The following is a 27,419-nucleotide window of genomic DNA, read 5'->3' as shown; positions in this document are numbered from 1 at the left end:
CTGCTGGTAGTCTGCAGATCACCCACTTGCAGCCTCTGGTCTGACACATACCTTTGTGTTTCTTTTTGGATTGCTTATTTCAGATCTTCTAAGGACAGTCCCAAGAGCCAGAGCAGATATGTTTGATGACATTCACAGTGACAGCAGGTACACTCTGGGTGCATCTGTAACTCATCCTCGAGACACTGGGAGAGAAGGCCTGAGAGGTGATATATTTCCAGGACCTTCCTTCAGGTCAAGCAACCCTTCTGTAAGTGAAGACAGCTACTTTCGCAAAGAATGTGGCCGGGATCTGGAATTTTCCCACCCTAACTCCCGAGACCAGGTCTTTGGCCACCGGAAACTGGGACATTTCCGTTCTCAGGACTGGAAGTTTGCACTCCATGGCTCTTGGGAACAAGACTTTGGCCACTCAGTTTCTCAAGAACCCTCTTGGTCACAGGAGTGTAGTTTTGGCCCTTCTTCGTTACTGGGGAGCTTTGGCTCCTCCAGGCTGATTGAGAAAGAGTGCTTGGAGAAAGAGAGTCGTGATTATGACGTGGACCGTCCAGGGGAGGCAGACTCTGTGCTCAGGGGCAGCAGCCAAGCCCAGGGCAGAGGCCGAGGCCTGAGCCTTGCCGACCAGGAGGGTGCTCTCTTGGGAAAGGGGGAGACTCAAGGCCTGCTCACTTCTAAAGCGGGGGTTGGGAAACTTGTCATGCTGAGAAACGTGAGCACGAAAAAGGTACCCACTATGAGTCGTATCACTCCCAAAACTCAGGGCACTAACCAAATCCAGAAAACCACCTCAAGTCCTGACGTGACCCTGGCGACAAACCCAGGGACAGAAGAGGTCCAGTTCCCTACCCGGAAAGTCCCTCTGGGGCTTGATCTAAAGGATGTCCGGCTCCCCAGGAGAAAGATGAGCTTTGACATCATAGATAAGTCAGATGTCTTCTCGAGATTTGGGATAGAAATAATCAAGTGGGCAGGATTCCACACCATAAAAGATGATGTTAAATTTTCCCAACTTTTCCAGACTCTCTTTGAACTTGAAACAGAAACCTGTGCTAAAATGCTCGCCTCATTCAAATGCTCATTAAAACCAGAGCACAGAGATTTTTGCTTTTTTACTATCAAATTTTTAAAGCACTCTGCTTTGAAAACACCCAGAGTTGATAACGAGTTTTTAAACATGCTTTTAGACAAAGGTGCTGTGAAGACCAAAAATTGCTTTTTTGAAATCATAAAGCCCTTTGATAAATACATAATGAGACTACAAGACCGGCTGCTGAAGAGTGTCACACCCCTGCTCATGGCCTGCAATGCCTACGAGCTGAGTGTGAAGATGAAGACCCTCACTAACCCCCTGGACTTGGCTATTGCCCTGGAGACCACCAATTCTCTCTGCCGAAAGTCTTTAGCTCTTCTGGGACAGACATTCTCCTTGGCCTCTTCCTTCCGGCAAGAGAAAATCCTGGAAGCCGTCGGTCTCCAAGATATAGCTCCATCTCCTGCCGCATTTCCAAACTTCGAGGACTCGACTCTGTTTGGCAGAGAGTACATCGATCACCTGAAGGCCTGGCTGGTCAGCAGTGGGTGTCCACTCCAGGTCAAGAAAGCTGAATCCGAGCCAGCCCGAAATGAGGAGAAAGCTGTTCCTCCTACAAAACCTGAAATTCAGGCCAAGGCTCTGAGTGGTCTGAGTGATGGTAAGGAAAGTAGCAGCAGTTTCTATTTGTTGTGATTTGTTTGCTTTTTTGTCATTTCTCTCATTCTCTTTGATATTTGTACATAGAAGTTCTTTAGCCAGTTGGAAACAAATCAGAATTTTAGGAGAAAACTCACAGTGCCTGCCACTCATTCTATTAAGCGTGTGGATGTATGTTTGTACGCAGTATTGCTTTACTGTCTGGGTTGTTTGTATCATCTTACAGACAAGGTTAAGAAGCCTTGTTCCAAAAGTACCCCTTTTCTGCCCCGCCCCCCCCACCCCCAGCCCCAAGTTATTACTTGAAAGTAAATACAGGCCACAGTCTCCAAGGATCCCCCAGGCTTCTGAGGGGAAGAAATCACAAACTCAGCCCCTCCTGTGCTGGGATTAAGGGGATATAGGAGAGGCCCCAGCCCAGCATGGGGAGTCAGGAAGCTTATTTCTGAACTGTTCTGAGGGCTAGGTGGTGGAGGCACCTTTTCACCTGCTCACTTTTCCAGACTGGCTAGAAGTTGAGAGATCACTTCAGTATACCTGGTAACCTGCAGTTAAGGAGTTGGCTTACTGGGGAGGGGAAAGACAGAGAAGAAAGTAATAGAAATGGAAGTGACTGGCTGTGTGGTGTCCCTGTCCCTCCCCCTGCACTCCCAGGATGGGTGTTTTCACAGCCCGGAAGGCCCAGAAGTCATGAGCACACGTAGTGGCCACTGAGGAAGTCCCTTGTTCCTCTGATACAGTTTTCGGCTTCCATTGCCCCAGTCAAGTTGGCAGGTTGCATTTGTCCCTGAATCTCCTCAGTCTTCACCCTTGTGGAGCCCTGACTGCTACAGGCACTGGGTAGGTCCCTCCATGGATGGGCGGCCACACCTATTGCCAGAGAGGGAGCCTTTCAGAAGTGAGCTCAGGGCTGAAGTGGGACCTCTCTTCCCCACATCCCCCGAAATAGTGGGGTGGAAAGTCTGTGTAACAATGATACTGAGAGGAACGGAAAAGTCCCCCACAACCTAAAGTTGCCCACGACACCCCCTGCTTGTGCTGCTGTGCGAGCGTGCCTGTAGCTGCCATCTCGCTGTGCTGGAAACACTGCAGTCTGCTCCTCTACAGGATCATCAAAGGCTCTTCGCTGTGTTTCTGCAGCATTTGCTGCATCTCCCTTGACGTTGGAGTCATAGTGCCTCTTATTAAAGGCTTCCGAGCCTGAGCAGAGCAGGGCCCTGTGAAGTTGGCATCTGCCAAGCACTGGCCCCTGCCTGGTCATCAGGTAGATGGCGCCAGTGTCCACGTCTTACGGGGCACAGGCTGCCACTACCTCCATTTCTGTTAGAAATGCTGGGGTGATATCTTTGGTTGAATTTGTTGATTCTTACTATTATTTTCATTAAAAAAAAAAATTTGAATCCTCCTTTAAAGGAGATATTCACAGAAAGATTGCTGGGCCAAAGGTAAGATCCACTTTCTGGCCCTTAACTGTGGTCATCTTCTTTAGAGTTGGTTGCAGTGATGCACAAATTTCATTGTCTTTGAAAGCCTCTGACTTTGAAGCTCTTACTGTTTTTGTAAAATCATGTAAAACTAGCAGTTCCATAAACTGAGAGCCAACAACAAAAAAAGAAAGTAATTTCAGAGGGGAAATGAGATGACAGTTGAAGGATTGACTCATCCTATGTTAAGAACTCACACTGATGTTGAGAATGTCGATACCATTCCACAACAGACTGGAAAACCTCTCCAGTTCAGGGCTGATTTTTATTGATTGAATGAACAGATAGACCATCTGTGCTATTAAAACTAGCAAATATCAAAGGAAATTCACACTTTAAAAAATTTTTTTCAAACATTCAACAGATGCTTTCTGTGAACACCTATCTTGGAACTATTGACGTTTTTTAATATTTTTTAATTGGACAATTTTTCTTTGTGAGCTTATGTGTGTTTTCTGATTACACATCACATGTGTTTATTTTTTATAGATAAAGCACACAAAAAAGTGAAATCCCTGCTAAATCTACCACCCATAGATAACCTCTGCTGACTTTCTGGTATATTTCTGTCTAATCTTTTTTTCTGTGTCTATTTATTTGTACCTCTTCTTCCTTTGTTCATATTGCAAATTACAGTTCAGATATACTTTTTACATTATTTTATACCTAGCTACATTTTATGTCTTTCTGTTTTCCCCTTAATATTGTGAACAAGTTAAGCTGTATGCAAAAAGTGATAAGGAGTTGCTACATACTATTTCCTTCTATAGAATATTGCTCTGTACAGTCACTAAGTTTGCGACTGTTTCTCTCCTAGTGATTATGCTACTAGCTTTTGAGAGGATATTTTGCATATTGGTTTCTAGAACAACAGCCCCTTTCCCTCTTCAATGCTGGTCTCTTGTGAAGGAGGATTTCAGTTGCTGGCGCCTACTTAGGCTCCATCCTTAGGCTCTATCCTGATCTTCCCAGGCCCCATTCAGTCCAGTATGTTTCTCAGAGAAGACCTTCTGTGTGTTCCAGAGGTCCCCCAGCGAGCAGATCACAAGGTGGCGGACATCATTGACCAGCTGGTTGCACGTGTCATTGGAGGCAGCCTGTCTCCCAAAGAGAGAGCTCTTCTGAAGGAGGACCCTGCTTACTGGTAGGTCTCTAAATGGTGCTCTTCTGAATCCCTCCTGCAAAGTACAGGGCACTGTTTCTGTTGCTCTGATGTGTCCAGAGAAGAAAGTGAAGTGTTTATTTTGAGCTGTGGTGTCAGTCAGTAGGAAGCGTATGAGGGTGGGTCAGGTTCATATGGGTTCAGACTCCTTGTCTGTGCTGATTTGAGGATGAGGTGAGAGACGTGTGCAAAGAGTGTAAGATGAGGAATACGTCACAGCAGTTGTTTGTGATTGATTGCTACTCTGTTCGACTGTCTTCCTTTTGTCTTATTGCCTCTTTGCTTGAATAGAACAATTTTTTAAAATTAAAGTTTCTGCCGTGAATATTAATACAGCATTTGCTTATTAGAAAAGGAGAAGAAGAATAGAAAGTTGGGTGAAGCCACACTGGCACGCGCTGGCATCTGGGGGTATTTGTTAGCAGTCTTTCTGCTCATGGGAGGCTCTCTGGTTTTTCACGCAGTTGTAGTTACGCTGTGATATACCCTACTCCTTTCACATGTTTCCTGCTTTTTGAAGACATTTCAGATGGCTGTGTTTACTGGTCTGAAGAGTAGATGATCAGTTTACTTAGCCATCCCTCTCTGTTGGATTTTTAGAATGTTTTGTTTTATAATGACATGCCCTTCCCTTATTTTTTAAATGTTAACCATCGTGTATTGGCTTGCCTGAGTCGAGTCCTGGCTGCCCCCGTGGGGGCTGGCTCTCTCTGAGGCGTGTGGACTCCAGTTGTGGCATGTAGGCTCCGCAGTTGCGTGTGGGCTTAGTTCTGTGTGGCATATGGGATCTTCGTTCTCCAACCAGATGTTGAACCTCTATCCCCTGTGTTGCACAGTAGATTCTTTTTTTTCTTTTAATCCATTTATTTTTGGCTACGCTAGGTGTCTATTGCTGTGCACAGGCCTTTTCTGGTTGTGGTGAGTGGGGATGGCCCTTCGTTGCTGGGCACGGGTTTTCCATTGGTGTGACTTCCGTGGCAGAGCATGGGCTCTCGGTGCATGGGCTTCAGCAGGTGCAGTATGTGGGCTGAGGAGGTGTGGCCCATAGGCCTAATTGCCGCATGGCATGTGGAAGCTTTCCCAACCAGGGATCAAACCCGTGTCTGCTGCATTCGTAGATGGATTTGGACCAGCAGGGAAATCCCCGAATTTTCTGTTCTTGCTGTTGTACTAAAGATGCTTGAAAGGTAAAAATTTCTGTGTAACGGTGCCAGAGCTTTGGTGGTAACCAGTATGATTTCTGGGAGGAGAGTTAGAAATTGTTATGGTTTTATTTTGACAGAATTCTTGAGTTCACAAAGGTCATGTTCATATGTTGAATAAGATAGGCATATAACTTAAAAGTTAAAAAAAAAACCCAATAGCGTAATTGCCCCAGTATCATTTATTGAATACTTTTTATTTAGCAAATCTTTTGTTTTTTGTGTACTTGGTACCATTCTAAGCATTTTACTGATTTAAGCACTAGCTGGCCGAACCCTCATAAACAACCTCTTGAAGTAGATATGTTGTCATCTTTACAGACAGACAGAAAACTTGAGGCTTAAAGAGGCCTCTTGCCTGGAGGATACACAGCTAGTAACAGACAGAGTTGAGATTCACACTCAGACGCTGTGGTCTCAGCAGTGCTTAGGCTGAAGGAAGGAGGCCAGATAGCCTCAGACTGATAGATGAAAGCAGGGACCAGTTCCTCTGGGTAGGATGTCATGTAGACCTGAGAGGTCCAGGGGGTTGTCGAGGTCATTGGGCTGGAGGGAAGGGGCCCCTGAGAGGACTGGGAACACGTGTCCCTGGCCCCGTGACTGCTGCACACTCCCCGCAGGCTCCCGGTCACTGACAGCCGGGGGTGGTGGACGGAAGCTGGGCCAGGCTTGGGGGTATGTGTGGTGGTGGTGGGCGGGCCTGCAAATCAAAAGTAAGCATGTATTTGAGGACAATCAGCATCATGAAAGAGGATCACCAAACTCAACAGATCTGACACCTAAGACAGAGTTACTATAAGGAAAAAAAGATTGTCTAAAAATACATATGTGATTAATAGTCTTAGATGGATAATAGCATATTATATCCATGAAATAGGAACTGCTTATTATGGAAAATAGCCAATTAAGGATCTTGGAATTGAAGAATGATTGTTGAAATAATCTCAGTGGATGGCTGATAGAAACAACCTGAATGAAGAACAGATTAGGGAGCTGACTCAGAGATTTGATTGCCTGTGAACTCCTTCAGAATTGCCCAGAGCCTATAAGAAGAAAGAGTGTGCAAAGAAACAGTGTTTAGAAAAAAAAAGTAAACTTAGGGTTTTGGTGTATATGTTTAAATTCTTAAGTCAGAGTGGTATTTGTATGTGATTTACCAAAAAAAAATCAATGTATAACAAGAGGCAAAATGTTTCTGCCATAATCCATTCTCATGCCAGTTTCACTCTTTTTTTTTTTTTGGCCATGCCAGTGCAGCCTGTGGGATCATTCCCCAACCAGGAATCAAACCCATGCCCCTCCTACAGTAGAAGAGTGGAGTCTTAACCACTGGTCTGCCAGAGAAGTCCCTGAGTTTGCTCCTTAGAGACAGTCACTTTTAGTTCTTTAAGCTACTTTTAACAGTTAACTGTTATATCCCTAGAGATGACACACCAATGCTGCTCTTTTTTTTTTTTTTAATGCCTGAGCTGTGCATCTTGTGAGATACTAGTTCCCCAACCAGGGATTGAACCCAGGTCCTGGCTGTGAAAGCACCAAGTCCAAACCACTGGCCCACCAGGGGATTTCCCAAAGCATTTTCTTCGTAACGAAAAGTATATAATTCAAGCCTCACGGCAACATGGTGAAATAACTTATTGTTATCATCCGTCCCATCTTATAGATGGAGAAACTGAGGCACAGAAAGATTCAGTAAATCTCACAGCTGGTGAGTGACTGCTCTGGGATTTGAACCTGGCGGCTAGCTCGGGGGTGCGCTGTGCTTTCCATGTCGTGCTCCGCTAGAGCTGGGGGAAATGGGCTTGTGCCTGATGACCGATGGGCTTGTGAACCTGCACTGGGCATTAGAATCAGCCACAGAGAAGGGACTCCCGTGGTGGGGGACCTCCGCTTTCTGCCGTGGATGGGGGGCTGCATTTGACTTGAGAGCTGGAGCACCCCTGTTGGTTCACCTTCCCGCATGTGGGAACCTAGGCTGGTCAGGGTGCAGTCTTACAGGATGCTGCTGCTGCCCGGCAGAGTATCTCGGGCAGCAGGGGAGCCAGCACAGCCTGTTCCCCCAGATCCAGCCAGACCTTGACTGTGTAGTGAGCGTCGGCAGGAGCGCCACACAGAGCCACCCGCCAGGGACACGCCACAGCACAGAGAGCTGCCAGCATCCTGCTGTGCACTGCCACCTCATGGCCAGTCTGGCAGTGGGGAACCTTAATGATCTCAGTAGCAGACAGTCCAAAAGCCTCATGAAATGCCGCCATACTTACCAGATGCTACTTACTCTTTAACACAAACTGAAGTTGAACGTTCACAAAAACCTTGGTGAAAGGAAAATCATGTTGGCCACATTGTGCAATGCATAACTTGAAACCAGCAACAGCCTAAATAAAACTGGCTTCTAATAGCTTTTCATATGAAAGAGAATTAGAATTGAAATTAGAAACTTTTCAGAAGGAAGTAGCAGGTTGGGGGAAAGGTACAACCTTGCATGTGTTTATCAGGAATAAAGAGTGAAGATAACCGTTCAATTCATGAGGCAAGGAAAAAATGGTGAAAAAAGCCCAGACTAGGAAGGAAGGGTTAATAGAGATGAAAGAAAGTGCTAATGAAATGGTTTGCAAAGTAAATAATGTGAAAGACCCCTCCATTCCCCTTTCTCACTCACTCCTTAGAGCAAATTCTTATGTTTACTTTTTATTCTTTCAACCTGTGTGGAAAAAAACAAATATACATGAATGTTATGTACACAAAGGCAGTTTCATAGGGTATGTTTCATGTTGGATTTCTGTAGCTTGCTCTCCATGGGCTGTATCACGGATCTCTTTCTGTGTTAGTACATGTAATGTCAGTACATGTAACTCAGACTCCTCTTTTCTGTACTCTTCTCCTTATGACTCTGGCACATGATTTCACATCAGTGGCACACTGTCCTTAATGATATAATTAAAAGATCGCTGAGCGTCCACCATTTGAAGGGTTTCACCTCCTGAAGGCAGTGTCTGGGAGCAATCCCTGCCATTCCCTGGCAGCAGAGGGCTTCCATGTGAGGCCGCCAGGAGCTGTGAGCTCCTCCATGGTGCTGAAATCAAGGAGGAGTCAACCAGTGCTGCATCAAAGCTCCTGATCACCCTGTGGTCGCTCTGAGCAGGACACATGACTAGGGGCCAGCTCTGGGCGCTTGGTAGAGCTGGGCAGAGCCTCTCCCTCAGCAAGGAGGCCACCAAGTAGAAAGCTCTGCAGAAATGTATTTACAGCACCAGTTGGGTTGCGCCGGTATGTTCACAAATGTCCTGCTGTTCTGTTTTGTTACATAGGTTTTTGTCTGATGACAGTAGTCTGGAGTATAAATATTACAAGCTGAAGTTGGCAGAAATGCAGCGGATGAGCCAGACCTTGCCAGGAGCAGATCAGAAGCCAGTGGCAGCAGAGTGTGCGGTCCGGGCTATGCTGTATGCCCGCGCGGTCCGGAGCCTCAAGAGAAGGCTGCTACCAGGGCGGCGGCGGGGGCATCTTCGAGCTCAAGGGCTCCGGGGCTGGAAAGTGAGGAGAGCCACTACCGGGACCCAGACCCTACTCTCCTCAGGCACCAGGCTGAAACACCATGGCCGGCAGGCTCCGGGCTCCCTGCAGGGCAAGCCGCCCCAGCCAGACAGAAGTAATGCTGCCAAGGACTGCCCGCCAGAGCTGGCCGGACCCTCACCTCGGGACCCCAGCTCTGAAGCCTCCGGCCCATCCCCCAAACCAGTAGGCTTGGATGTCTCTGAAGCCCCTCAGACCTCTTCTCCCTGCCCGTCTATTGATGGTGAGCGCTCACCCCTGCCCCTGTCCTCTGGGCCCCAGCCCCAACTCTGATCCATCTCCAGGGGTCTCTGCAGAGGCAGGCAGCTTCCGTGGGCTGGGCAGGGCAGGGCGGGGCTGGGCAGCAGACGGCAGCAAAAGGGACCCAGCCAGGATGGCGCACACCGAGGCACACTCCTCTCACCTCCCCATGGGCTGGCCCTGGAGTCCTGCTGCCCCCTCCTCTTGTCCTGAGCGTGGAGCCAGCACTCGTGCCACCTGCCGAGGCTGTGCTTCCCTGCGCAGTTCCCCTTCTGGCCAGCAGGGTGTGCCACGCGCACGTGCTCGGGGCGTTGAGTGCCTTGATCCGAGTCTCTCTCTTCTTGCCCCTTGCACTTCTCATAGGGCTGCCCTGGTTCTTGTTCTGTTTTCCTCTTCCCTGCTAAGCTGTCTCGTTTCCTTCCTTAGAGTTAGGTGACTTGCAGTTTCTTCGGTTTCTCCCGAGCATTGCCTTCTCCTTCCACAACAGGGCTGCCCTATGGCTAGTGCTTCCCCTCAGCACTAGATGGGAATGTGGAGGGAAAAACATTTTTCTAGTTATTGCTATGTAACAAGCCAGTCCAAACTATGGCTTCAAACAGAAAGCATCGAGTGTTGTTTCAAGTTGGCTAGGCTGGGCCTGCTAGCTGCAGGCACTGGCCAGTAGTCAGGGACTGTTTGTTACCTGAGGAGATGAAGCTTGTGGGCTACATGCCTGTCACCCCCCAGCAATAAGCCTGATGATTGGATTGGGTATCCAGGAGCCGCATAGGAGGTGCTTGAGGTGCCTCAGGCCCAGGCTCCACGTTTCTGTGACATTCTCAGTCAGAACGAGTCCCAGGGCCAGCCCCAGTTCAAAGGAGAGTCCACCTCTGCTGGACACAGCGGCAGAGGCACGTGGCGAAGGGTAAGACCACAGTGACGGGCTGTCTTTGTAATCGGTCTCCACAACCCCATGATGTTCACATGGAAATTGGCAGCTCAGAACCGGTTCATGACAGTTGCTTTATTTTGTAGTTGATATGAAGACAATGGAGACTGCAGAGAAACTGGCCAAATTTGTTGCTCAGGTGGGACCAGAGATTGAACAGTTCAGCATAGAAAACAGCATTGACAACCCTGACCTTTGGTACGTACCCATGACACGCCTTTGATTTATGGTCACCTCATGAGTGTCCTGAGAGCCCATAGAGGGTTGCCCCCAGGATAGATCATAACTTCTCTTCCACTGAACTCAGGGCTTTTCAGGAGAAGCACCTGTCTGGGGTTGTTGGAGACCTGCCCTCATCTGGGGCATCAGGAAAAGCTGTCCCCAGAGGGAAGTTTAAGCTGGATCCAAAGGCTCAGTGGGTGTTGGCCAGGGGAAGGGGAGAGAACACCCCCGCAGAAGGACATGAAGGCTCCCCAGAACCTTTGCAGAGGCAGAGAGGAGAGAGTGTGCTCGCCCGTGAGCCTGAGGAGGAGGGCACCGTCCCTGCTGGTTCTGGCAGCTCTGGGCAGGCTGAGTGTGCTGCTCGTGTAGCACGGCGATGGGATTTGGTCCCAGTGTGAGCAACAAGCACTTCCACGTAGTATTGGCTTGGCACCCTTGTCCATTCTTCAGTGGGGTAAACATTCAACATTCTATAGCCCAAAGGCCACAGAACCCACTCTGCCTGCAGGGTGCGAATTCTCCTGAAGGGGGAGGCTGCCTGAGGGCCGTGTGTTCTCGGTGCTGAGCCTTAACGTGGCTGAGCTCCGCTTGGAGTGGGTGGGATTCCCATGCTGTCTGGATTGCATCCTACAACCAGCTAGGGCTTCTGGACCCTTGCCCTGTTCCCAACGTGCTGGAGAGTTGTGCCTTAGTTTACTTAAGGATATGGTTAAAAATTTTACATTTCCTGGAACATTTCTGGGAGTCAGTGTGTCTAAGCCCTTACAGCAAATTTGGACGTTGAGTAGGTCTCCTGCACTGGGTACCTTTTGCTTCCTGTGAGACCCAGACCAGCCACATGGAGCACTGGTGGCCTTGCAGGTACTCAGCCTAGTACTGCCTTTTACAGGCCTTGGGGCTGCTGGGCCTTACAGGTCTTAGAGCTGGGCTGCCACTGCATGCGGGACCTCACACTGGCAGGGCCAGGCAAAGGGGACAACTCAGTGAAGGGCAGGCGGGAGCATTTCAGCAGTTTTCTCTTTTCTCCCAGTGCAGAAAGAGAACTCTGCATTGTCCTGCTTACTTGGCACTGGCAGGGTTTGGCGTTGTTCTTCAGTCTCTGTGGCAGCCTTTTCTGAGCAGTGTTCCTCAGAAGACGCTGTCCGCTTTGTGCCCTGCAGAGAGAGCCGGAAAACTCCAGCAGCCTCAGTGGGGTGGTGCATTCTCGCCCCCAGTGCTCATAGGATAGTTGGAAAATGACCGCATCCAGCACCCACCTATTTAGTAAAAGGCAAGATGACTTTGTGTTGCTTTCCCTTAGAAGAATAACACCTGTAACGTGTTCAGTAGTTGCTTCAGTTAATTCATTTTGTGTTTGTGGTTATGTCATCAATTTGACACAGTCAGGTTCATTTGTTTCTGCTGAGAATCTATTTGGAGGTTTTTTTTCTTATCTTTTTAAATATAATTTTTAAAATAAGTACAGAATTTGTATGGCTCTAAAGTAAAAATTACAAAAGGCAAACTCAGAGAAGTCTCATTCCCTCCATCCATCAATAATAAGAAGCCATTTTCACTTATTTGTAGCATGTGTGTGAGTAGGTCTCTCAGGTCTTACAGCACAGGTAGGTTTCTGTGTGTAACGGGCTTTGTGCCTGGCTTTCCCCTTCACAACATATCCAGAAGCCCCTCCGCCTGTCCCACCCGTGTCCTCGCTCTCCAGCCTGTTGTGTTGTCCTCCCCATGCAGCCACATCTCGCCCTGCTCCCAGTGTGCTTGAGTTATGGGTCAGCTTCAGAATGCAATTAAGAGGCTTCGCTGCTGCCAGGCTTTGCGAGTGTGCCTGCCAGCATGGGCACAGGCGCAGTGCCCGCCCCGGAAGATCCCTCAGCCCTGCTGGGCCCACACGCCGCGACTGCTGGTGCCCAAGCGCCCTAGAGCCCCTGCTCTGCAGCAAGAGAGGCCACCAGAGTGGAGAGCCCGCCCACCTCGGAAGAGTAGCCCCTGCTTGACACAGCCAGAGAAGCCTGCACACAGCAACGAAGACCCAGCACCACAAAAACAAATAAAGCGCCTTGGAAAAAAAGGAGGACAATTAAGAGATCTGCATGGGCTGGACTTGCAAAGGGATCAGCCTGCCTTTGGCAGGAATTTTACTGCATCCTTCCTTGGGAAAGAAGAAACATAAAAAGAAACTGCTTGTTCAAAGTCCAAATTCTTACTTTATGGATGTAAAAAGTCCAGGTAGCTACAAGATTACCCTGGTTGTCAGCCATGCTCAGACTGGTGCTTTGTGTAAGTTGTTCAGTAGTGTTGTGTCAGCCAATAGGAGGAAACACCAGATTCCTAGAAGGGTGTTCACTTAGAAGAGCAACACTGGTGATCCACACACCCTCCTGAGCTTGTGTTCTCTCACAGGAAGCCTCATCAATTCAGTAATTCCACTTCATCTGCCTAGATTAACTAATCATGCTTCATTTTGTAAGGTATACAACTCGCTATCCTATTTTGATGTCAGTTTTTCAATAAAGTTTTGATTATGGGTGAAAAAAATGCAATTAAAAATATTTCCTGTAGCACAGAACCAGTTTAAATATTTTTCTAAAAAGCTGCTTAGTTGTCCCAACACCATTTGTTGAAAAGGTTGTTCTTTTTCCACCTTCATCAGATACTGTGTTTCTGGTCTTTCTCTTGATCTGTCTGTCCGTAGACCAGTATCATACTGTTTTAACTGTAGAGGCTTTACACACTTTGTAATATGTGGTGGAGCTGGGCCTCTTACTGACCTTGTTCCAGGGATGCTCCTAGATATTCTTGCATACTACGTTTCTGCATGCATACCTGGTGGCTCAGACGGTAAAGAATCTGCGTCCGGTGCGGGAGACCTGAGTTTGATCCCTGAGTCAGGAAGATCCCCTGGAGAGGGAAATGGCAGCCCACTCCAGTATTCTTGTTTGGAGAATCCTATGGACAGAGGAGCCTGGCAAGCTATAGTCTGTGGAGTCACAAAGAGTTGGACACGACTGAGAGATTAACCCTTCACTTCATGAACTTAAGAATCACATTCAGATCCAGAAAAAAAAAAGATGCTTTTACTTTTATACATTAATATTTCGTTAGGGAAGAATTGAGGCTTTATGAGGCTGAGTTGTCCTTTCCAAAAACAAGGGCTGTCTTTCCTTTGGCCCAAGTATATTTTGTATGTTTTTGGTTTCTTAGCACTAGCCACACCTCCAAGCTATGACTAAGGCCGTTGAACTCTGAGGTGCAGAGAGGCCTTGTTGCCCCCGTATTGACACGGCTTTGTTGCGGGACGTGAGGCAGGAGGTGCTGTGGTTGGCACACCTTTCTCCATCTCATGGCTGGAGGGCGGGAGGGACAGAGAGTCACACCACACGCAGGCCTAGGGTGGCCGGTGACGTAGAGAGAGATGAGGTAAGGCCCGGGCCGGATCTCCTGGCTGTGGTGTTAGAGCTCGTTCCAGCGTGCTCCCTGACCGTCCCTGCCTCCTTTGTTCCTCCACCTCCCTCCCCAGGAAAGCAGTTAGGGTTCTTATGTTTCTGCTCCTTTGTTAGATTATTAATACTCCTCAAGTTTTCGGTCTCATTGTAAGGCTCACCATGAAGAAAGACAGGCTGGCTGTGTGCCACAGCTGGTAGAAAGCGGGCACGTGTCTGCTGCTCTGGGCCGCCTCCAGTTCTGTCACGTCTGTTTGGACAGTTTCAGCAAATAGGAAAGTTTAGAGAACCCTCTGCTTAACCCGTGTATCTCATCTTTATCCTAGGTTTCTACATGACCAAAATAGTGCAGCTTTCAAATTCTATCGGAAAAAGGTATTTGAACTGTGCCCGTCGATTTGCTTTACGTCATCTCCACTGACCCTCCATGCCAGTGAGAGTGCCGATTCTCAGGAGAGCCCCCTGGAGCCCATGGAAGGAGAAGGAGAGTTTGAGGACGAGCCCTCTCAGCATGAAGCTGGGCTGGAGAGCCCAGAAGTGATGCCTGAGGAGGAGGAGGAGGAGGAGGAGGAAGAGGACGAAGAGGAGGACGAGGAAGGGGGTGAGGAGGCCTCCCCTCCTGAAGGGGCCTCCAGGCCAGCAGAAGGGTCCAAGTCTGAGGGCTCGGAGGGCAGCCCCCCAGCTGATGGCCTCCTGAGCGAGGTGGCCGAGGACAGCCCGGCTGGCGGGCCTGCCCTGTCCCAGGCCTCCTCAGGGGCCTGCTTCCCCCGGAAGAGGATCAGCAGCAAGTCACTGAAGGTCGGCATGATCCCAGCTCCCAAGAGGCTGTGTCTCATCCAGGAGCCCAAGGGTGAGTGCCTGGGTGTTAGTCCAGTCGCCTCAGCGCATCTGCTGTTTAATACCTGAGGAGGAATGATGCTCAGCTGGGGGCCATGGAAAATTGTGGAGACGTGGCCTGTTTTGAGGAACTTACCTGATCCCCCCAACCCAAGTTTAGCTGCAAGATGACTGCTGGCCTGTCACCCCTTCTGCCTCTGATCACTCCAGCTAACCTTTGAGGATCCCCCTAGGACCAGCACAACCCAGGGCTCTTTGGTCTTGTGTTTTATTTAACCTAGAGTAGTCCTGTTGGTTTTGCACGCAGTCCAAAGTGTTCATGAGAGACTGGCGTTTCCAGTTGCTCCAGAGATGGCACTCTAAGGAGACGCTGCCTTTGGCTTCCAGCACCCCACATGTTGCTTGTTATTTTCCGTTATTGCTCAGCTTCCAACGGGAATCCTGACTGTGGAAGAAACAGGCCTGGGTCATCTTGGCTGTTTCCTGCCTGTGATCTAGAGGGGTACCCAGCTTTCTGAGCACTGCCCCCCGCCTCCTGCAAGGCCCCAGGGTAGTGATAGCTGCTTGATGATGTTGAGGCAGGGGCCATGGAGCATTCTGGGGCCGCGGTTAGCGGGGCCTGCGGAGTCCACGCTCTGCCGGCCTTGGCCATGGAAGGCCGTCTCCTGCTCGTCTGTAGGGCGGGTCACGGTTCTTGAGGTATGGTTTTCCAGCAATGAAAGCTCACCCTTTCCCAGTGGACAGTCCATGGAGTTCTGGTAGAGGTGCACAGGCGCGTACCCCCAGCACTGCCAAGCTGGGGCTTCTCCCAGAAGTGTCTCTCTGCCCTCCACAGTCTCCTCATTGGCCCCGGCAACCACTGACCACTTTCTGGCCTTGTGGTTTTGCCTTTTTCGGACTGTAAATCACAGCATGTGCCACTTTTGGTGGGCTCCCTGCTGCCCACCCAGGTCTCCACACAGCCAGGCCTGGGCTGTGTTTTTTTTGTGGGGCTGATCCTTTGATGCTTGTGTGGGAGGAGGTGGTTTTGGTGAACAGTGCCCCACTGTGTGTGTAGAATCTATGTGTTCTAAGTTATTGAGAACATCATATTCACACCCAGCAGTATCAGTCTAGTTTTGCCTGCTAACAGTTCTCATGGTTTCTGTTTAGAAACAGTGTTGCAATTGATTGCTGACTCTCTACTAAGCTCTTCTGTCCTTCAGAACTTACCAGAGGGCAGTAGCACATCAGAATACTTGTTATGATGGCCTTCATGGGGGAAAAATGAGATTCTTTGAATTTTAGAAGCTCTCAGTTATTTGATAGGGTGGTTGATGAGATAGTACCAGACCTGCTAGTCTCTCCTTTGTCAAATATTATAATAATAATAATATGATCTAGTGCTCTGTATGGAGAAGGCGATGGCACCCCACTCCAGTACTCTTTCCTGGAAAATCCCATGGACGGAGGAGCCTGGTGGGCTGCCGTCCATGGGGTTGCGAAGAGTCGGACACGACTGAGTGACTTCACTTTCACTTTTCACTTTCATGCATTGGAGAAGGAAGTGGCAACCCACTCCAGTGTCCTTGCCTGGAGAATCCCAGGGACGGGGGAGCCTGGTGGGCTGCCGTCTATGGGGTCGCACAGAGTTGGACACGACTGAAGCGACTTAGCAGCAGCAGCAGCAGCAGCAGTGCTCTGTATGAGAAGTGGGATTGTTTTTACTGGAAAGTCCTGTGTGGACTTTATTTCTATACCTATGGAACACTTGCAGAGACGTGAAGAGGGCGCAGGGTCACAGATCAGTTATTTGCTGAAGCCGAATGCCTTCCTGCAGTCATGAAGAGCAGTGCATGTGCTGGGTCCGTCGTCGTAAATGTGGCAGTCACACTCAATGAGACTCCCCCAGCAAGGCAGCGCTCAGCTGAGCCTCTGTGTTCGTTTCTGTGCTCTGCAGGCCAAACGGCTGGCCCCGCAGTACGGCTCCTAGCCTGCTCTGCCGGCAGAAGGGCCGTTAGCCAAAGCTGCAGCATGCTTGTCTTCTAAGTAATCTGGGGAAGGGACCTGTGTATTGGTATATATACATTTCTTTTGTCTTCCAGTTCACGAACCAGTTCGAATTGCCTATGACAGGCCTCGGGGTCGCCCCATGTCCAAGAAGAAGGTGAGCATGGCTGGGCATCCTCACATGTGACACAGAGCTTGCCCTAGTTCTCAAGGGTACTTGCTGCAGGCTGTACTCACTCTGCAGGCCAGGTGTCAACATGCAAAGAACAACACACAGCCTTATCTCTCTTAAAACTGTTTTGCATTGCCCAGAGCACAGGATGGAGCAATTAGTCTATTTAACGGATGGGTAAGGCCTGATGTGTGCAGTGGATCGGCGAGATGAACAAGATCATGTCTCAGCCATTGAGAGGTTCAGATTTAGTAGACTGTAATTGTGGTTAAAAGAGTGGGCTGCTTTGCTGGTAAGCTGAGCGTGTGTGTGCACGCATGCATGCGTGAGTGTGTGTGTGTGCGCGCGCGCGCGTGTGCGAGTGTTCATTAACCGGCACCGACCCCCTGTGCTCTCTCTTCCATCTGCCCACCCAGAGGCAGCAGTGAGCAGGGCTGTCAGCAGCAGAAATGTGCAGAACCGAGCTTGGTGGGTGAGGAGGAGCAAGGTGGGAGGCCTGATAGAAGCCCCAGGGCAGGCACGGGTCAGCAGCGAGCCCTTTGTGCCTAGAGTGGAGCGGTGGGGGTAGGGCGGTGAGGAAGTGGAGGTGGCAGCAGCCAGGTCACATGGGGTCTGTAGGTGGGTGCCAGCACTGTGCCCCTTCTTTGGGAGAGGCGTCAGGGGGCCAAACCACGGTGGGGATTTGGGTAGAAGACATGGCCATTATAACGACTGTGTGGAAAGCAGCCTGTGGGCTAGCGGTCCAGGCAGAGCTGGGGCCCGGGCGGGGTGAGGTGGAGTTGGTGGGACGTACTGATGGACGGGACGTGGACCAGAGAAAGCCAAGGAGAGTCCAGGGTGACTGGGGTTGTCGGCCTGGACAGTGAAGGGAACCAGGGCTGCTGTTGACTGAAATGGGGCGCCCCTGTGGGGGGTGGGTCATTGGAAGGAGACGAGAGCGAACCTCAGGCAGGTGAGGCTGGCCCAGGTCACCTGGGACACGTGGGGACATCACAGGTCCCTAGCAGTCCAGGAGGTAAGTGGGGAACCAGGTGTCTCTGCAGTCGTCCAAGGCTGGGGAAAGCCCGTGTGGTGGCTCAGAATGTTGTGAGTGCATCGCGCCAGTCTCAGCAGACAGATGAAGCATCAGTGTGACCTCAGTTACAGCTGGGAGCAGGAACCTTCCTGTGCCTGAAGTGTGTGTTTTTAACAGTGAGAAGGCAGCTGTTTCAGGCTCAGCCTGGCCATCTAATCTTGGCATGAGGTTCTGTGTGTACATCTGTAAAGTGGGACAGTTGCACCTACCTTGCAGGTAGGAGATCCCGCGAGGATTAAATGAAATGGTTAACCTAGTGTGCAGCCAGCTGGTATCCTGCCACCGTGGGTCTCTCTTTGGGATGACTGCTGACAGGAAGGAGGTCTCCTCGTAGCTCTCTCTGCACTCTGCAGCCTGGCCTCAGGTGCATGGCTTTGCTCTAGCCCCAGGAGACCGGGCAGGCTGATTCTTAGACACAGTTGAAAACTCACCAAGAGCTGTCCGGCTGAGTGGACCCCTGTTCCTCTTGTTGCTTCCACTTGTGCAGCCTTCCTGAAGCGAGATGCAAGCCTGCCCTTGGGGGACCTGTGGCCAACCTTTGCTGTCCCTTCACCCTCTTCCCACCCACACTGGAACCCTCCCTACTGCTCCTCGCTGCCTTGATTAGGACAAGGGAACCTTCTCCCTGGGAGCGCATGAGCCCCTCTCAGTCTCCCAGGCCATAAATGGATTAAAGAAACAGGCGCAGGTGGCAGAAACTGTGAGCCTCTAGCTGCCCAGACTTTGCAGCACATGAATATTCATGAGTGAATGGAGATCCCCGTAGCTCACACCAGGCAGGTGTCTCCTCCAGAGGCCTCTGGGCCTTTTCATTTGTCTTTCCACAGCCTGCTTTGGAGCCCAGATCTCTGCCAGGGCTTCTTAATTCTCCACCCACAAGGTCATTCCCAGGCCCCATCCTTCCCAGCTACACCCACTCTCAGCGAGGTCTGCTCTGTGCTAGACATGGACCCCAGAGTCCAGGTAAAACCTCACCCCTACCCTTGGGGAGCACTCAGAGCCCCAGACCTGAGAAGGACCAGACACACACATGGGTTTGGTAAGTAATGCCTGAGGGCTGCCCAGGAAGCTTCTAGAATGGAGTCACTGTCCAGCCTTTTGAAAGCTCACAGAAATGAATGAAACGATGAGAGAGGAGTGGACGTCGAATAGAGAGGACCCTTTGAGACAGCTTTTCTGTACAGCCTCTCTCCATTCCTATCTGGTCCCCTTCTGCCTTAGCCCTGCTTCCTCTCTGACTCTGGCACTCCAGGGGCCTTCCTGCCTCAAGGCCTGTTCCATCCAGCCTGGGATATGCCCCCTGATCATCACATGGCCACTTTCTTTGTTCAGGTCTCCACTCTGGGATCTTCCTAGTCAAAATTTTGGGCCCAGCCCCTACCATCCCCGCACAAAGTTTAGTTCATAGTCTCAACACTGCAACGAGAGTGGTCACAGTGAAGCCTGACAGACTGCTCTGGTTCAGTTCTCTGGGGATACCTCAAGCTGTGACCTCCAACCTTTACAAATATCAGCCCACCCAGGGAATGTTGCCAGGATCGTGACTTGATCTTGAGCATCTAGGGGCATCAAAGGGGCATGGGGGTGTTAGTACTGGACCATGTCCAGGGGCAGCCCAGGGCAGACTCTTGATCCAGGTGCTTGCTGCCTCTCATGGGCCACACTCTTCTCTCTCCTCAGAAACCCAAGGACTTTGACTTTGCCCAGCAGAAGCTGACCGACAAGAACCTGGGGTTCCAGATGCTACAGAAGATGGGCTGGAAGGAGGGCCACGGCCTGGGCTCCTGCGGGAAGGGCATCAGGGAGCCGGTCAGCGTGTATGCGGCAGGCGTCGGGTGCCAGGGGGCGGCTGTGCCCGGGGAGACAGGCTCTCTGGGGGATTCTGGCCCTAAGTCCTTTGACCGGCGCCCCTTGGTTTCCCCGGTGTTGAACGTGGCTTCTGGCAGGGCGTGTCCCTGTTCAGGTGTTCACACAGTTTCTGGCTGTGTTTGCATAGCCTTGGTCCCTGCCATTTGGCCATGTTCATTATGATCAGAAAAGCCGAGTGGTAATTCTGGGTAGTTAGGCTAACAGCCACTTCCCTTTTCCGGGAACCCACACTCAGACTAGCCAGGAGAGAGCACGGCCCACAGTTTAGGAAGCCCCACTAACATGCAGCAAGCATTTCCATTAAAAGTGAGCTTAGCACCTGCTGGGGAGGCTTTCTGCTGTAATAAGGGGCTGGCTTCTGAGCACGCTTCTCAGAAGGTCCACGAGCCTGCACAGGTGAGTGTCCCTTGTCCCCACCGTGAGCTCTGTCTCGATTTCCTCTTTCCCTTGCTGTCACCGGCGTGTGTCCCTCATACCGCCGTGCCCCTCTGGCGGCTCGGGCTGTGTCCGTGCCCTGGTGGCCCAGCCGTGGGCTTAGGCGCAGCTAACTGTCCGTTTTGCTTCTCAGGGGAAGCGCGTCGGAAGGGGAGGGGCTGGGTGCCGACGGGCAGGAGCACAAAGAAGACACGTTTGATGTGTTCCGTCAGAGGATGATGCAGATGTACAGACACAGACGGGCCAGCAAATAGGTATGTGTGTGAGCCAGTGGGGGCTCTGCCTGAGCTGACGTGCCAGGGTGTAGGACACAAGCACCAAGGTGTCACTCCCTCCCCGCAAAATCAAAACTCTGTGAGGGAAACACTAGGGGTGTTCGGCTGTGGGTGCGTCCTGCCCCTCACCTTCCAGGTTTGGCTGAAGGAGCGAGCCCCACACTCACCCTGCACGCTGCCTGCAGCCTGTGGTGGGGCCTGAGCGCCAAGCCGTCCTGTGGAAACAAGCTGCCTCAGGAGTGGCCTTGTGTCCTGCACGTGTCAGGGTGACCTTGAAGCTGGCACCGCAGAGGACGCCACTCGTCCCTCGTCTCGATTTGAGGGTCTTCCAGTCCTTTTCCTTCCCAAGGGCCTTTGGCCTATAAATACACTTATCTTTCTCCCCTGCTTTTAGTTGTCTTCCCCACCCATAATTTCCAACTCAGTTTTGAACAAAATCGTTCTCTCCCTGAATAGATGAAAACCATTGGTGAGAAAGATAAGGCTTGCAGCAGCAATTACTCTTAAAACACCACCTCTGTCCCGGATCAGCCCTGGAGCCAGTGCCCAAGCAGGTTTGGTGTGTACACGGAAAACAGACATCTCTGCAGTTTCTGGTGTGGAGGTTCCACCCCCTGGCTTTTCTTTTTCTTAAAACACACAAAAAAAGGCCCCGTTGCCAGCCTGCTTTTGCCTTTCCCCCTTCTTTCAAATGCTTCTGGCAGCAGGCCTTCTGCTGGTCTCTGCTGGCCCCACTCAGAAGGTGGGGTTGCCCTTGCAGGCACCAGCGCCCTACGAGCGCCTAGGAGCTGGCCACTGTCGGGCTTCCTGTCCCAGGACACGCTGCCCTCTAAGAGCAGACTTGATCCCAAGATAGTCGTGGCTTGTGTCTTCTCAAATTCAAATAGGGAATATGAATCAGGAGTAATGAAGCCTGCGCTCTAGTACCACCGCCTGTCGGTCTGGGTGCTGAAGCTCTTTACACAAGTGGATTCAATGAACATATTATTTATGGAGTCTCAAATGCATCCCTAGAGATTTAATGAAATTTCACCAATGTATTCAGCAGCTAAATTCATTGGGGAGTAATCATTACCCTAATGAAACTTTCCCCAAATTTACATTCTCTTTAAAATCCACAAAGCAAACTAGTTTTTTTAAAAACCACATATGGAATGTTTCCTGCAAATGAGTAGGAGGTGTAAACTCTTCAAGATTTCGTTTTTTGCGTGTGTTGCAGTGTAAAAAATTGTTTTATTAGGGCCTTTGTGCAGAACAGAAAGGATCCTCTTGGGGTGGGATCTGCAGCTGTTTGCTATTTCAAGACGTATGATTGCCGCCCCTTCCAGCTTCTCACGCTCTGCCTCTTGCAGCTACATGTGGAATTCTCAGGCTGTGGGGATCTCTCAACCCTTCATCAGAAAGCAGCAGTGTTGAAGTTTTAAATATCTGTCAAAATCTGAAAAATGAGATCCTGCTGATACTGTGAACTTGGGGGACAGAGCAGTGAATTACCCCATCAGCCACTTCTATTGGCAGTTACGAAGTCCTCATTCTCTCAGATCCTCAGCTCTCCTGGGCTGTAGTCCCAGCCTCCTCTGGATCTCTCTCTGTCTGGCCCGCGCTCATTGGCACAGCATCGCGTTCCCACCTGATGCTGCCTTTCTTCATGTCACGGGTAGTCCCCTGAGCTCTGCTTGCTTCTGGTCACTTCTATTGTTTTGGCAGATCTTTATGGGTGGACATGTTGGAGGTTCTTCAGCAGAGTTGAAATAGCCTGGTGGTGTGGATTGGGGGAACCACAACCTGGGGGAATCACCTCCTTTCTTTTTTAATCCTTCCAGCAGCCTTCCATGTTGGCTGTGAGTCAGGCAGAGTGATCGAACTCTGAGACCTGGGCCTGGCTCCCCATGGCCTGTCACAGAGCAAGCATGACCAGCGCACGCCCAGAGTGAGGTGTGCACCCCCAGCAGGAGTTCTCGCTCTTCAAGCATAGCTTTGACCATCATATTCACTTTGTCCTAGTATGCTCATTCTTAGCTTTCTGCTTTTATTTATAAATAAAATAGGAATTCCCAGGATTCGAGCCCTATTCAATCCACAGCCTCCTGCCACTCTTCCTGGGGGTGTCCTGCTTTGGCTGACAATGAGCCTTTGGCAAACGTCAAAGGGAACACCTACTTCTTGAGCCTGGAAAGTCCCGTAAACACTCAGGTGACATTTCCGTGGAGATGGCATTGAGGCAGTCAAGGCGTTGTAGGGGTAGGGAGGAGCATGGCGGTGCGTCCTGTGCCGTCTGTCGGCCGAGGACTGGCACGCTGGCCCTCCACTCCTGGCCTGCTCTCTCTGGCAGAGGCCACTCTGCAGGGAGCATGCATGCAAGCAAGCGTGACGTGCAGCTGCGTAGCCTTGTCAAAGTCACAGTGTCTTTTCTGTCATTCTAGTTCCAGGGTCTCTTCCGTGAGGACGACAGGCATCCGGAAAGTGCTAACTCGCCACTTTGGGTGCTTACTGTCTCTGCCTCGTTTCCATCACTGGAAATCATATAGAGAATTTTAGCTTTTTGGTCTTTGGTAAAACCTAGAAGACATTTGTGATGTTACAAAATGGAAGTTTTGGGGGTTTGGGTTTTTTTTTTTTTTTTTTTTTTAAATCTAAGAAGTTGTGGATGTTGTTAATCATTTAGCAGTTGAAATAAATGTAGAGAAAACCCAATTTTCCATGGTCTCCATTGATGCATTTTTCAATCATACTTGCCAGGGAACATGTGGATGTGGTGGGGCCTACATGGAGACAGATTGTAAAATTGCTGCCTCTCAGGCATGTGCTTTGCCAGCTTGGGGCCTCTCTGACTGCCCCGCTGCAGCTGGGGGCCCTGGTGAGTCACAAGGAAAGCCTGAAGGGTGCCAGAGAGCAGGTAGTGATCAGGGCCAAGCATACTGGCTGGGTCCACCATATTTTTTGTGGAGAACAAGGGGCAAGTTGCTGGGTACAGAAATCTGCCTTTGAGAGTGTCGGGATATGGGAGCTTTACCTGAGCTACCCACAGCTCACCTGCCCCCCTCATAGCCTTCCCAGGGTTGGGACTCAAGCTGCCAGAGTTAGAACAAGGCCCACTTGGGCTTTGCCCTGACTTCAAAGTCGGCCTGTGGAATATCTTGAGAGCTCGTTGCTGTTCCCATATGCTGTTCCCTGTCTGTCTGCTCGCCCCATCGGCAGCCCCTGGCCCTTCTGGTGAGGAGGGAGGATCCAGAGCACATGGGCGGGCAAGCCTGGTGCCTGCAGGACCTGTGGGGACCTCCACTTGAGCGCAGCCTGATGGGCAGCAGCCTGCTTGGGCCAGGGTAGCAGGCAGCCCAGGAAGGTTTGGGGGCTTCGTTAGCAAGTTAGGGGTGGAGGAGACAAGGCCCCTTAGGAAGCTGGGGTGGGTCTCCTGAAGTGCTCCTCTCACTGTCCCAGAGGACGCTCAAGAGTGACGGGCCCACATAATCAAGATAGGAGGGCTTGTCAGCCAAGAAGCCCCACGCGTGCTGTCCTCGCCAGAGCCCTGCAGGTGGTGTCTGCCCACGAGAAAGCTGAGAACCCACCAGGGCCCCACCCACGCTCCTCTTCCCTCTTGGGAGACCCCCTTCCCAGCTCCTCTCACTGCACGGGGCTGGGGAAGGTTACCTGGACAAAGGCACACAGCAAGGTTCTCCACCCAGGAGAACTCAGGACTGTCTTCACCTCAGTCCTATTTCCCCTTGCGATTTGGGAAGGATTTCTTTCAGTTTGGAAGGTAAAATTTCCTCTGCTACCTTGTCATTTAGGGCTGATTGGAACCTGAACATAACATTACCAGTGTGGATGGCCTCTCCCGACCCCTTCCTCCCCCCTCATCCTCCCCTCTCCTAGGAAGCCTTTGGACCAGGACCTTGAGAAAGGCAGGCGGTGCTGCTGGAGAAGCTCTAGTCTATGGATCTATGTAACATGTACGTGTAATACACACAAGTATACACATCCAGGCAACATGAATATGTTTTCTTTGTCAAAGATTTTTGAAAATGCAAATCCCAGATAGATGCAGAACAAAGCACAGAGATTTCCCCTTTCCCACTCCCATGTAAAAGTAACAGAAAATAAAAACTTAAGATTCACCATGCATGCTACCTTGCTCCTTGGAAGAAAAGCTATGACCAACCTAGACAGCTTATTAAATAAGTCTGCCAACAAAGGTCCATCTAGTCAAAGCTATGGTTTTTCCAGTAGTCATGTATGGATGTAAGAGTTGAACTATAAAGAGAGCTGAGCACTGAAGAATTTATCCTTTTGAGCTGTGGTGTTGGAGAAGACTCTTGAGAATCCCTTGGACAGTAAGGAGATCCAGCCAGTCCATCCTAAAGGAGATCAGTCCTGACTATTCGTTGGAAGGACTGATGCTGAAGCTGAAGCTCCAATACTTTGGCCACCTGATGTGAAGAACTGACTCATTAGAAAAGACCCTGATGCTGGGAAAGATTGAAGGCGGGAGGATAAGGGGATGACAGAGGATGAGATGGTTGGATGGCATCACCGGCTCGATGGACATGAGTCTGAGCAAGCTCCAGGAGTTGGTGATGGACAGGGAGGGCTGGCGTGCTAAGTCCATGGCGTCACAAAGTCGGACACAACTGAGCAACTGAACTGAACAGAACCACCTGCTACCTAGAGACTTGCTTCCTCATGGTCTAAACAGTGTTTCCACATGAGTATAATTTTCAAGTATTGTTGGTGAATAAGTAATGCCTAGCTAAAGTCAAAATGTACAGGATTGGGTTCCATGGGAAAATAATTTTCCACAACCCAAGGCCTCAGATCCCTTTGTGTAGATGATTTTATATATGGGCATGTTATAGACAGAACCCTTCTTAAAAATGCAAATTATACTTCACATTCTATTCTGCCTTCTGCGTTTTTTCACTTAACTTTCAAAAAAAAACATTTAAGTGTATATATGTCTTGGACTGGTCTTCTCAGGTGGGTGCTAGTGGTTAAGAACACCTGCCAGTGCAGGGGACATAAGAGATGTGGGTTCCATCCCTGGGTCAGGAAGATCCCCTGGAGGAGGGCATGGCAACCCACTCCAGGATTCTTGCCTGAAGAATCCCATGGGCAGAGGAGCCTGGTGGGCTAGTCCATAGGGTGGTAAAGAGTCAGATATGACTAAGCACGCATGCACACGGATAGCCTTGGACTATCACTTATCTCACAAGTTCCCGACCCATAGCCACATGAGTTGTCCAGAACCTTTGGCCTGACATCCCAGATTATCTTTGTGGATAAAGCTCTAGAAATAGCATTTCTGGAGCCCTCCCTGCGTCCTCTCCGCCTCACTGCCTCCCTCCACAGTGCTCCCGTGCCGCTCGACTTTGGGGGCAACCCTGGGGGGTGCCCTTGTTTCCCCAGCTGTGTCTGCCTTGCCAGAGCATAGAAGGGCTGTGGATCCTGAAAGTGCTCCACTGCAAACCAGAGCCTGTGACCCTGACCCCTCTGGACCATGTCCTTGCACTGTACTTAGGACTCAGGCCCAGCTGCCATCCCTCTTGGCTTCTCCCGGATTCCTTTAACCCCATCACTCCCTCCACCCTATTTTGACCTGTGTGGAGTAAGCTCAGCTGTAGCCGATGGTTCCCAGAGTGGCCATCAACCAGGGTAGGGGACCCTGCCTCTCCAGGCCTTGACTCCCCTCCTCTACACCTGCCCAAGTGTCATCATGAGGGCTGAGGATGCACTAGCTGGGAGTGCAGGAGAGGGGAAAGGGAGCCTGCCATAGCAGGCGGTGGGACTCTATACCTCGACTCCTCCAGTGAAATGCGATAGCTAATTTGCAGGGGAATCCAGGCCCACTTCTGGAGGGACTGGTATCGTTACTGACCCTTCCTTACCCCATCCTGTTGGGCCTCAGTTTCCCCACCTGTGAAGCAGGCATTGACCGTGAGGATCCCAACCGCCTTCAGAGTGCCCTCCTCACCCCCTTCCATGGGCAGAGCCACACCTCCAAAACTGCCCCCCTTCCTAGGCTGAGGCCTAGGGTCCAGCCTCTAGGAGAGGAGTAAATTGTCAAACTCCCACATGTTTGGGGCATGGGTTCTATCGGAGGGAACAACCAGGGGTGACATTCTTTTGCTGGGGCTGGAGCCAGACTCCTGCTCAGCTGGAAGATTCTGCCAGCTGTCCTGTACCTTTTGTACAGATGGGGAAACTGAGGCTCAGGAAGGGGAAGAGCCCAGGCCCAGACCACAGGGAGCACTTCAAAGTCTCTGTGCCTGCTGAAGCCTCAGTTTCCCCATCTAGGGAGGGGCTGGCACTGTGCTGCAGCAGGCGGCAACCTTTTGAGCCAGTCCTTGAGACTTACAGCTGAGCCCTGGGGTCAAGTATTGTCTTCTGCTCCTGGATGTCAAGAGTGAGGGAGACTCCTAAACTGCCCCGCTGGCCATCAGTTGGGGGTGACTCTCCACCCTTCCCTGAGGCCCCACTCTGCCTGCAGGATCTCTATTCAACCTTCAAGGCCCACCTCCCATGTCTCCTCCAGGCAGCCCTCCCTGCTCTGCCCAACAGAGGCCCGAGTGCCTCTCTGGCTTCCCCAGGTCCGTCCCTCAAACCTTTGGCTTGGAGCGTTCAAGTCCCACTCTGTCTCACCCAGGTTGAGAGCTCCTTCACCCAGGCCTTCTTGTCTTAAACCCCCAGCATTGAATGAGTGTTTCATGAAAGGACAATGAGCACAGTGTCTGAAGGGGACCCACGTTGGGGTGGGACGTGCAGACCCAAGTCAAGTCCTAAACTGGGGCCATGACAGTGGGTGACCTTGAGCAAGGTCCATAACCTCTAGGAC

At 50.7% G+C, this 27,419-nt stretch overlaps 1 protein-coding gene and 1 pseudogene across 6 annotated transcripts in view; both read left to right on the top strand.

The window, feature by feature from the left end:
• SUGP2 (SURP and G-patch domain containing 2) overlaps positions 1-23,284 on the top strand; it is a 28,797-nt gene extending 5,513 nt beyond the window's left edge. For 3 of the 6 annotated variants that reach the window (XM_040241191.1, XM_040241192.1, XM_040241190.1), the window contains exons 3-11: positions 84-1,691; positions 4,198-4,318; positions 8,847-9,334; positions 10,366-10,477; positions 14,265-14,788; positions 16,860-16,921; positions 19,692-19,828; positions 20,449-20,569; positions 23,014-23,272. In XM_040241191.1, coding sequence (XP_040097125.1) covers positions 84-1,691; positions 4,198-4,318; positions 8,847-9,334; positions 10,366-10,477; positions 14,265-14,788; positions 16,860-16,921; positions 19,692-19,828; positions 20,449-20,569 — 3,173 coding nt within the window. In that variant the 3' untranslated portion in view covers positions 23,014-23,272. Of the gene's footprint in view, positions 1-83; positions 1,692-4,197; positions 4,319-8,846; positions 9,335-10,365; positions 10,478-14,264; positions 14,789-16,859; positions 16,922-19,691; positions 19,829-20,448; positions 20,570-21,046 lie in introns of all 6 variants that reach the window. The other 3 variants (XR_005721157.1, XM_040241187.1, XM_040241189.1) reach the window with 3 other exon arrangements.
• LOC120863283 lies at positions 12,529-12,880 on the top strand (annotated as a pseudogene).
• Positions 23,285-27,419: the final 4,135 nt, after the last annotated feature.

This window comes from Oryx dammah, unplaced genomic scaffold, assembly GCF_014754425.2.
Source record: "Oryx dammah isolate SB20612 unplaced genomic scaffold, SCBI_Odam_1.1 HiC_scaffold_5, whole genome shotgun sequence".
NCBI lineage: Eukaryota > Metazoa > Chordata > Mammalia > Artiodactyla > Bovidae > Oryx > Oryx dammah.
This window is presented reverse-complemented; position numbering and strand designations above follow the sequence as displayed.